The following is a 10,000-nucleotide window of genomic DNA, read 5'->3' on the forward strand; positions in this document are numbered from 1 at the left end:
AGCCGATAACATGACGCATCCTGCCAACAGCTCGCCGCTCCTCAAGCCTTTCTTCCTGAAGACGCCCGTCGGGGGGGTCAGCCACATGCGGCGGCGACGACACACACTCCCGGCAAGCGAGTTCAGGAACCTCAACCCCCAGGACGCCATCAGCGTGTTTGAGATCGAACGGGAGGGTAGGCTATGTTCACTCTGGCTGACTTTGTGCGCACACAACAACGATGGACACATGTTGAAGGGTCAAATGTACATACATTTTTAGGTCTATATAATATATATATATAGAAAAAAAAAAAAATTCTCAGAAACTTACCAAAATAAATTTGTAAAATCAAATACAGCACAAGCCATATACATTTCTAGAAAATAAATCTATTAAGATGAGGTTTTACATTTTGTCGTTAAATTTTTTCATCAACATCTGATCTTACTTATTTTTTTCCTCATTTCTTTTTTACTTTTTCCTCCTTCATTATCGGTCAACCACCCCAAAAGCATTTGTGTCCGTGTCTGGAGAATGCCCACTCACCCTTGACGAGGTGCTCAGCTTCCTGGGCCAGTGTCCCGAGCTGTCTCTGGGATGGTTCGAGGAGGGCCAGCTGGTCGCCTTCATCATCGGCTCCGGCTGGAACAAGGACAGGCTCGCACAGGTCAGACATAAGATGACAATATTTTGTTTTTTAAAAAGTTTTTTTTTAAAATTGTGACGTCACCAAAAATATTTCAAATGGTAGACACAAATATTATCTAATTGTACTCTTTCTGAGAAATACAACATTCAAAAGAAAAACATTCTTATGATTTTTTGGGTGACGAAAGGATCATGTTATTTATAAACACGTTTCATTTCGTGTTATTCTTTGTATATAGAACATTAGGCTAAAATAAAACAACATTTCAAATGTTCAATGTTTTTACCTTTTATTATCCTCGTAAATTGGAAAATAAAGTTAAAAGAAGTATCGGAACATTGACCTTCGTTCTTCTCGTCTTTTCACTTCAAACCGTCAAATAACAGGAAGCCATGACGCAGCACGTGCCAGACACCACGACCGTGCACGTGCACGTGCTCTCCGTGCACCGCCACTGCCGCCAGCAGGGCAAGGGCTCCATCCTGCTGTGGCGCTACCTGCAGTACCTGCGGGGCGTGCCGGGCCTGCGCCGGGCTCTGCTCATCTGCGAGGAGTTCCTGGTGCCCTTCTACCGCAAGGCGGGCTTCAAGGAGAAGGGGCCTTCGTCCATCTCGGTGGCCAACATGTGTTTCCAGGAGATGGAGTATACGCTCGGGGGGCTGGCTTACGCACGACGCAACAGCGGCTGCTAGTCGCCCAACCCCAGACCCCTCATGGTGCATGAGGGGTTTGGAGTTGGGAGACTAGGAGAGCTGTGAATGAGCAGAGCACCGCCACTCGTGAACAGACTAGTCAGGGCAGTCATTTGTTGTATCACGTCAGTGATAATTGAAATGACTGCCTGGACTTTTGAGTGGGTCTGGGCCCACGTTCCTCACCATTTTATCGGCCTAACTGAGCGTATACATCCTTCCATCGTCCATATATCGACGATAAATGTGCCGACAGGACCTGGCTGTCGAGTTCAGGAGCGCTGCCTGTTATCTCTGATCCACTGCGCGTGTGGCCTGGCCACAAACGGTACTAATGATGGTTGACTAATCATGGCTCAACCTCAAAATGAAAATCAAAAAAGAAGCCACAACCAATCAAATAGCCATTTTTGAATTGCCATCTGTCCTGTAATGTGTATTAAAATGTCGCTGCGTAGGACTACAACTTACAACACCTAGTGTAAATGAAATGTTTCAATGATTAATCAATTATTAATTAAGTAATTATTTTTAAACTTCAATCATCATGTTTTGTAACATTATGAGGCTCAATGATGCATGGGGAAGCTCTATTCATTGCATGTTGTGTGTTAGAATGTATATACTGTTCTATTTTTTGTAATGTGCATTTACATATTTATGAAATCATACAATCTGGCTCATCCTTTTGCATTGTGGGTGACGTGGGATTTCTGTTGACCTCATTAACACGGCATTAAAGAATCTGTTGCCGATGCTAATGACTCGTCATTTAATTATCTTTGATTTGTAATTGAATTAAATTATAATCTGATTCATGTTGTTGGTGAGGTGTCAATATGCATACACTCAACGTGTTAATTATGGAGAGAGAGAGCAAGAGGGAATCACACCAATTCCTTTAATATATATTTATATATATATTTTTTACTGTTGTCTTTAGTTACATATACGAGTAGACGGGTAGCTAAAACACTACCATTACCATATCAACCATCACTCCGGCATGGGGAGTAACACACACGTACAAGACAAATCCAAGTGCTCAGCATTATGTAACAAAAAGTTATGGCAGTAGTTGGTACTTTTTTTCTTTTTTGACAAGGCACCAAAGGTATTCATAGGTGATTTCGCTATCTTGTCCCTGGGTGTTTTCAATGCGGTTGCCTGAATATTTTTCTAATCCTACATCTGGACTGTGTCTAAGTGTTAAAAAAAGAAAGCTGAAATCTGTTGTGTCTTGCACCATTGGCGGGCATTTCTAAAAACATGGCTGCCTGAGCGCACACACACACACGTGTAGCGTAGGGCTTTTTTTTGAGGTTTTAGAATTCGCCATCACCCTTTGATTCGCTGTACCCGCGAAACGACACTCACAGTCAGTGAAAAAGTGTTGGGGAGACAGTGGTGATAGATATAAAAAAAGAAGCTATTTTCCTTGAGCAGCCGTACACAATCAAGTTAAAGTCACTAACGGGGGGGGGGGGGGGGGGGCTGACATCATCATCATCTGCATCGTCATCCTCTCCATCTCCTCCTCCGGCTCAAACTCCCCGGGGCGTTCAGTTCAGTGGAGGTGGGCGTTGAGGTCGTACTTCTCGCAGAACTTGTCGGTGAAGGGGATGCAGGTGAGCAGCTCGCACCACTCGCACTTGATTGGGTACACGTAGAAGAGCACCACCAGGCCGGCAAACAGCCCCACGAACACCATCAGGAAGACGATGATCTGACAGCGCTTGCGGTACATGTCCGTCCGGCCGAAACTGATGTAGGGCAGGAAGGCAAAGGACAGGAAGAAGCCCGAGATGAAGCCGCAAATGTGGGCGAAGTTGTCGATCCAGGGCAGCAGGCCGAAGGCGAAGAGGAAGAGCACCACGCACAGCAGCTTGATGAAGGCCCTCCAGGGCTGCGCCAGGATCTGCCAGCTCTGGATCAGCTCCACAAACAGGCAGGCCAGGATGCCGAACTGGGAACCCGCCGGACCCACCTGGTGGAGAGAGAATGGTAGCCGTTAGCGGAGAGAGAGAGAGAGAGAGAAGGTTAGCGGTTAGTGGAGAGAGAATGGTAGCAGTTAGCGAAGAGCGAACGGTAGTGGTTAGCGGAGAGAGAACGGTAGCGGTTAGCGGAGAGAGAACGGTAGCGGTTAGCAGAGAGAGAACGGTAGTGGTTAGCAGAGAGGGAGAACGGTAGATGTTAGCGGAGAGAGAGAACGGCGGTTAGCAGAGAGAGAACGGTAGTGGTTAGCGGAGGGAGAGAAGGTTAGCGGTTAGCGGAGAGAGAATGGTAGCGGTTAGCGGATAGAGAGAACGTTAGTGGTTAGCGGAGAGAGAACGGTAGTCGTTAGTGGAGAGAAAATGGTAGCAGTTAGCGGAGAGAGAAGACATTGCTCAATGACTGACAAATGACTTGCTACTCCCTCACTTCGTGAGAATGCCAACAGCCTCTCCGCAAAATATCCTGGTCCTAGTTCCACAATGGTATGTAACAAGCTTCCCACTGGCATTAGGACATCTGAAGACTTACACATCTCCTCCCGCAGGCTGAACCCCGCAGGCTGTATTCAGACTGCATGTGGTGAATGAAAAGTATCTCTTTAGTTATCTGTCACTCTAGTTGTCTCCAGCTCCTGTTTCTACATCGTAGCACTTGAAAGCAAGTGCTCTGCTTATTTTGTGAATTGTATGCAGTTCAATGATTCTCACACTTTTTTGGGGTATATCTTCATTGTTGATGCACTTACTGTCTTTGGTCAAAAGGGTCTGCTCAATAAATATAATATAATGTAAAAACATTAGCCTAAACGTCTAGACCATGAGCTCTTTGTATGGAAAGCAGGAGCTGCCAGGGGTGGTGTGATATGATTGTGCCCATTTTGTCACGATAACGAGATAATAACTCGACACATTATCACGACCTAACCAACTTGGTTTTGCAGATTGAAAATATGCAGTTGCCAACACAATGAGCTCTGTGAGTTGACCTACATTCATTCAAATATTTCCTCTATCTGACAGCCACAGTGCAAATTTCCATTAATGTTTTGATAAAAGTGAATGTGTTAATCCATCAACGGTTGTTCACGTTCTACCATGATCACTCTCCTCTTCTCCCCACTGCGGCCAAGAGAGCCGTCTTTCGCCAAGACGGCTCTCTTGACCCAATTCCTCACAGGGTAATCCACAGCCCTGTCTGTATAATAGACAATTTAGCCTAGCCTAGCTAGCACAAATAGGCTTTAGCAAATTTAATTCATGGCCTCGAAAAAACCAACTTGGTCTTGTGGTGTAAAAGCGATAATTAACTTAATTAACTAACGAAGACAGCGAAGACAACATTGTTTCTGTCTTCAAAACAAATTTGGTTATGACGAGATTTTTAGAAGATTAAAATATATTTTGTCAGCAATTGGTACGATTGTGTAAGGGTCAGAGTGTTGTGGACTCCCAGCTGATTCTGGGTTCGATCCCCAGTGTCCTCGGCACAACCTGCAGGCATCCTTGAGACGCCTAGACCCCTACCTGCTTCTCAATGACACCTTCATGAATTTACTGTCACTTTCGTTACATTACAAAGACAAAGGCTCCAATCTAATCCTCAGCAGTGAATGCTAATTATTAGGCGGTCACCTCAGCTCGGTAGGGCAGGAAGATGGCGGAGGCCAGGTTCCCGGTGATGCCGCTGAGGATATAGATGATGGAGATCCTCAGCCACCCGGCCAGCTTCTCCAGGTCCCTCAGGATGGTCATCTGAAAGGCCACCGACACCAGGCAGTGAAGGAGCCTGGGAACGAAAACACAAGAAACATGCATCTTCTGTTTTTGTGTTTTCAATTTGAAGGGGTGTGTTTGTGTGTGTGTGTGTGTGTGTGTGTGTGTGTGTGTGTGTGTGTGTGTGTGTGTGTGTGTGTGTGTGTGTGTGTGTAAGGGATAAGGTGTTTGTATGTGTGTGTATGTGTATGTGTATGTGTGTGTGTGTGTGTGTGTGTGTGTGTGTGTGTGTGTGTGTGTGTGTGTGTGTGTGTGTTATAGGGCTCGGGGAGGGCTGGAGGTCGGTGTGTCTGTGTATGGGCTGAGGTGAGTGTGTGTGTGTGTGTGTTTGTGTGTGTGTGTGTGTTTTTGCGTGTGTAAAGACTGAGGTGCATGTGTGTATGTGTGTGTGTGTGTGTGTGTGTGTGGATGCGTGTGTGGATGCGTGCATGTGTGCATGTGTGTTGCGGAGGAGGCAGGTTATGTGTGTGTCTGTGCGTGTGATTGGGGATAATTTGGCTCTCCGAGGGGCTAAAGCACCTGAGCAGCAAGCTGGGGATGAACGACTCATTCTCTATCTGCCTGAAGGTTCATCGTTAACATTGAGAGGGCACTTTGCTAAATGACCTCAGGAGATGAGAGGGAAGGGGAAGCATGCAAACCAATGGCTGGTTTGCTCAGCATTAAGGTAAGTTATTCTTCATTAAAGCAGAATGGCACTTCAGATAGATTGGTATTGTGATAAAGTGAAAACATTTGTGAGAGATGAGGGAATATCTAACATATTTTAATAACTAGCCCATCAATTGACTCAGGACGCCTGCCTGCTAGAATACGTTTATGTCTGCTAGATAATACATATATTATTTATAGTGTATGGGATTGTGTTCAAACATCTAAAAGGAATCTGTTTGTACTTTTCCTTTCTTATATTTTCTTCTCTTCAACAGAGCATAGCAGACAATTAAAAGCATTTCCCAGAAAGTTATTTACAGTACACTTATTGTTTTAAGCATTTTGCTAAATTTTCTTTTATAGGTTCTCCTTTTAACCATTTATTGATAATTCTTAATAATTTCTTATTGCATTCATTCTCATTGATTTTTTGACTTCTCTGTAGCACTTTGTGATTCCTGAAATATAAAGTGCAATACAAATAAAATGTATGTATTATTATTATTATTATTATTATTATTATTATTATTTATAGTATTATTGTGTTTCAGCGGCCCATAGACACTAAGTAAGTTAGTATTGTTGCTATTTTAGGTTTACAAAATCTTAAGTCCAAGTTCAACCACCTGCAAGAAATGCCTTTTTCTTGTAGGATTGGTCAGAACATGTTTGTTGTGATGTTGAGATTGGTGTTGATGTGAGTTGACCAATCAATGAGCTTGCTTCTTACCCTGCATGTAAGAAGAGGGAGAGCCAGAGCCTGTAAAACTGGTCTGGGATCTCTGGGTTGAGGAAGGGCAGTAGACCACAGACATCATCCATGCAGTGCACCTGAGAGAAGCCCACAGCAAGCGACAAGTGGTTTTACATTTGCTCTACTAACAGAATGACTAATGTGATGATCCACATATTTTCTGTTTGTTTTATTCCTGCCTACAAAACCTTGTTGCCGATGGAGATGTCACCGATTACAAATTAGTAATAAGGAAAAAGAGTATAGTACTCAAAATATGGATATGGAATCAATTGAATCAATCCCTAGGTAACCCTGACCCATTGAGGCCATACAGATATAATATTAATATTAATTAACATATAAAACATTTACTTGAGAACAGAGAGTTGCTTCCTCGTGAAAGTATCCCATCATGAAGTCACAATATTCCCGCGATGTGATCTCACACCTGAGAAAGAGAGAGAGAATTGTAGTAAACACTGTGAACTGGCATAGACGGCTCATAGGAACTTAGAGACCCGTGATCCCCTCTCAGCCTATACAGTACATGTATAACTATAGGTGTGTATGCCCCCGCTGATCCTGCTCACCGGCCTTTGGTTCCAATGCAGCAGGGCCTGCCTGTGATGGTGCAGTCTATGTGAGGCAGGTTGGTGTGATTCCCCGTGTTGTACCTGGTGCAGATCTGGGAGCAGCAGAACACAGTGCAGTACAGTAAGGGATGCAAGCCAAGCCAGTGACTCAAACACACACACACGCACACACACACACACACGCACACACACACACACACACACCTGCGTTGAATGACCTAAGCGTCGACCAGTTCGTAAAAAAAAACAAGCAAAAGGAAGCCCTGGACTCACCGGCCACTTGGTGATGTCATCGGGCCACTCGTGAGGCGGGACTGAGGCCGGCTCATGACAGATCCTGGAATAACAGGAAGAACCATTTTACTCTTTCAAAATAAAGTTCCTCCTTGTGATGATACAACTTCCTAGGGTTACTTGAAACATCAAATTGTGCAAAGAAACAGGCTAAAATTCATATTTTTATAGTAGTTATGTTTTTTATCATCTTGGATCTTGCAGCCCCAGACCGCAGTGCAGTGCAGGAAGCAGAACGTGGAGGACAGTGCTAACGCCAACACAATCTACTAGCACCACTACCCCTGGGGACCTACCTCGGGTCCTGGTGGCACACGGAGCCGTGCTGCCGGTCTTTCCCGTTGAGCTGCGGCGTGCTCGAATGCCGCGGCCACTTCACCCACACCGCTAGAGTACTCTAGTGGACGAGACACAGAAGAAACGGTCAATGAAACCTTTCCACCGCTAGTTTAAATCGGGGGGATGGTGGGGGGGGGGGGGGGGGGGGGGGGGTATACCGACCGAGCACGCCTCCTCCGAGGTCTGGACGCAGCCCGAGCGGTCGTTGCGCACGCAGCAGGCGGAGTTGCGCTCGATGGCTCTCTTGTCCCTGATCAGGTCGTGCACCTGCTTGTCCTGCCGCATGCACGGAGAGAATTTGGCCCCGAGGTGGATCAGGGCCTCCTGGTGGTTTGGACGGACGTAAGGGAAAAATTTATCACACGCGCGCGTCGAGAGACACGAAGGTTCAGAAAACATCTTGGATGTCTACGGAACATCCGATCAGAGAGGAAGAGCCTGGGGCCTACTCACTGAGCTCGGCCCGATCCAGAAGTTCTCCTGCTGTACAAACTTGACATTTTCATACACGCCCTTGTTTCTTAAAACCTGTGAATGGACAGAGAAACATAATAAATAAATACGTAAATAAATACATAAATAAATAAATAACATGGGTATCTATTTATCTTATCAAATTTTTTTTGGAATGAAATAAATGTTTTTGTTCCTTCATTAAAATAGTTAAGTATATAAAGTAATTAATAAACAAAAATGTGAAGGAAAAGTAATCTATATTTTTTACATAAAATATTTGAAAGTAAAAAAAAAAGGTGTCTGAGCGAGAAGTACTCACAGAATCAACCTTCTCGTCCTGGGAGAAGCCCACCGGTGCGATACCGTAAATGCATACAGCCAATATAGTGACCAGCAAATGGACAAAGGTGATCCAGTATGTGAAGAAAGGCCTGCAGGGCACAGAACGTCCACGTTAATGAACACGCAGAACAGAGGTCAAGGGCCTCGGTTCACTAGAAAACCACAGTGACTCCACGGGGCCCACTTTATAATGGAACCACAACGCTAACCTAACCCAATTACTGTCACCAACCCTCCAACTTATACTCACACTATTACTAACCCTAACCCTTAGGGTTAGTAATAATAAACCCTAAACCCCTAATATTAATAGTAATAATAAACCCTTCCCTAACCCTAATACTAACCCCATCTTTATTACTTACACCAGTGGTTCTCAAACAGGGGTACGCGTACCCCTAGGGGTCCTTCGGACTACTGCAGGGGGTGCTCAAATAAAAAAATAGATAAGACAGGCTAAGACAGGATAAGCCAATATTGCTACTAAATTGTGAGTATTTGCACCCTCTTTGTTGTTCATGTTTACACTGCCAAATAGAACACACATACATTATTTATGTTTTTTATATTTTTTATTATATTATTTATTTCTCCCAAAATGATTTTTGCGCCGGTGAAGGGGGTACTCAGCTGAAAAAATATTTTAGAGGGGGGTACACTCGTAGGAAAAGTTTGAGAACCACTGACTTACACCAACCTGGATACTAACCCAGGGTTTCCCACAGCACTTTACAGCTTAGACTAAGCAACACACGCCTGGCGCCACGATGTCAAAAAACGCTTTTCCCTTAATTTGAAATATTATACAAAATTATAAAATAACCAACCCGGTCTGACGGCAAACCACACCACTTTAACCAACAAGTTTTCTGCGGGAAACCCTGCTTAACCTTACCACTTTACTCACCCTCCCCCTAACACTAAACCCAAACCCAAAACAGAAACCCACCCAAAAAAAGCGAGAAGTGATAAAACAAAAGAAGCGAGACCTATGGTCGTCCATGTCCTCTATCTGCCTCTTGACGTAGCTGTCGATGCGCTTGCGGTAGGTGCGGTTGGTGAGCTTGCCCACCATGCCCAGGCCGTAGGGCCTCTTCTCCCGTTTGAACAGCTTCTGCACGGGCACCACGATGCGCTGACCCCGCCGCTGGCCGTTCACGCTCACCACCTCCTGCCGCAGAGGCACCTTGGGGGGCCCTGGCATGCCCTCCTTGGCCTTACGCCAGCCCCGCTCCAGAGGCCTGGGGGGGGGGGGGGGGGGGGGGGGATGGAGATGGGAGAGCGGGAAGGGAGAGAGAGGGAGAGGGAGAGCAGGGGGTAAAAGAGAGATTTGGGGAAAGAGAGAGAGAAAAAGGGGTTGGGGAGAGAGAGAGAGAGAGAGAGAGAAAAAGGGGTTGGGGGGAGAGAGAGAGGGAGAAAAATGGGTTGGGGGTGAGAGAGAGAGAAAAAGGGGGTGGGGGGAGAGAGAGAGAGAAAAAGGGGTTGGGGGAGAGAG

At 45.4% G+C, this 10,000-nt stretch overlaps 2 protein-coding genes across 2 annotated transcripts in view; one reads left to right on the forward strand and one right to left on the reverse strand.

Moving 5' to 3' along the window:
- Positions 1 to 10: 10 nt before the first annotated feature.
- Positions 11 to 1,324, forward strand: aanat2 (arylalkylamine N-acetyltransferase 2; the record flags this gene model as incomplete). The annotated part of the gene is made up of 3 exons (XM_079746049.1): positions 11 to 176; positions 496 to 650; positions 1,019 to 1,324. The coding sequence occupies 3 exons, from the start codon at positions 11 to 13 to the stop codon at positions 1,322 to 1,324; spliced, it is 627 nt and encodes a 208-aa protein (XP_079602175.1).
- A 900-nt stretch (positions 1,325 to 2,224) lies between these two features.
- rhbdf1a (rhomboid 5 homolog 1a) overlaps positions 2,225 to 10,000 on the reverse strand; it is a 37,692-nt gene continuing 29,916 nt past the window's right edge. The window contains exons 8-18 of the mRNA XM_079746030.1: positions 9,495 to 9,746; positions 8,483 to 8,594; positions 8,161 to 8,235; positions 7,870 to 8,031; positions 7,665 to 7,765; positions 7,348 to 7,411; positions 7,072 to 7,166; positions 6,854 to 6,929; positions 6,476 to 6,576; positions 4,951 to 5,104; positions 2,225 to 3,311 (exon numbers count right to left, since the gene is read on the reverse strand). Of these exons, the coding sequence (XP_079602156.1) occupies positions 2,892 to 3,311; positions 4,951 to 5,104; positions 6,476 to 6,576; positions 6,854 to 6,929; positions 7,072 to 7,166; positions 7,348 to 7,411; positions 7,665 to 7,765; positions 7,870 to 8,031; positions 8,161 to 8,235; positions 8,483 to 8,594; positions 9,495 to 9,746 (1,612 nt within the window). The 3' untranslated portion in view covers positions 2,225 to 2,891. The remainder of the gene's footprint in view (positions 3,312 to 4,950; positions 5,105 to 6,475; positions 6,577 to 6,853; positions 6,930 to 7,071; positions 7,167 to 7,347; positions 7,412 to 7,664; positions 7,766 to 7,869; positions 8,032 to 8,160; positions 8,236 to 8,482; positions 8,595 to 9,494; positions 9,747 to 10,000) is intronic.

Source organism: Pollachius pollachius (genome assembly GCF_949987615.1).
Source record: "Pollachius pollachius genome assembly, chromosome: 11".
Taxonomy (NCBI): Eukaryota; Metazoa; Chordata; class Actinopteri; order Gadiformes; family Gadidae; genus Pollachius; species Pollachius pollachius.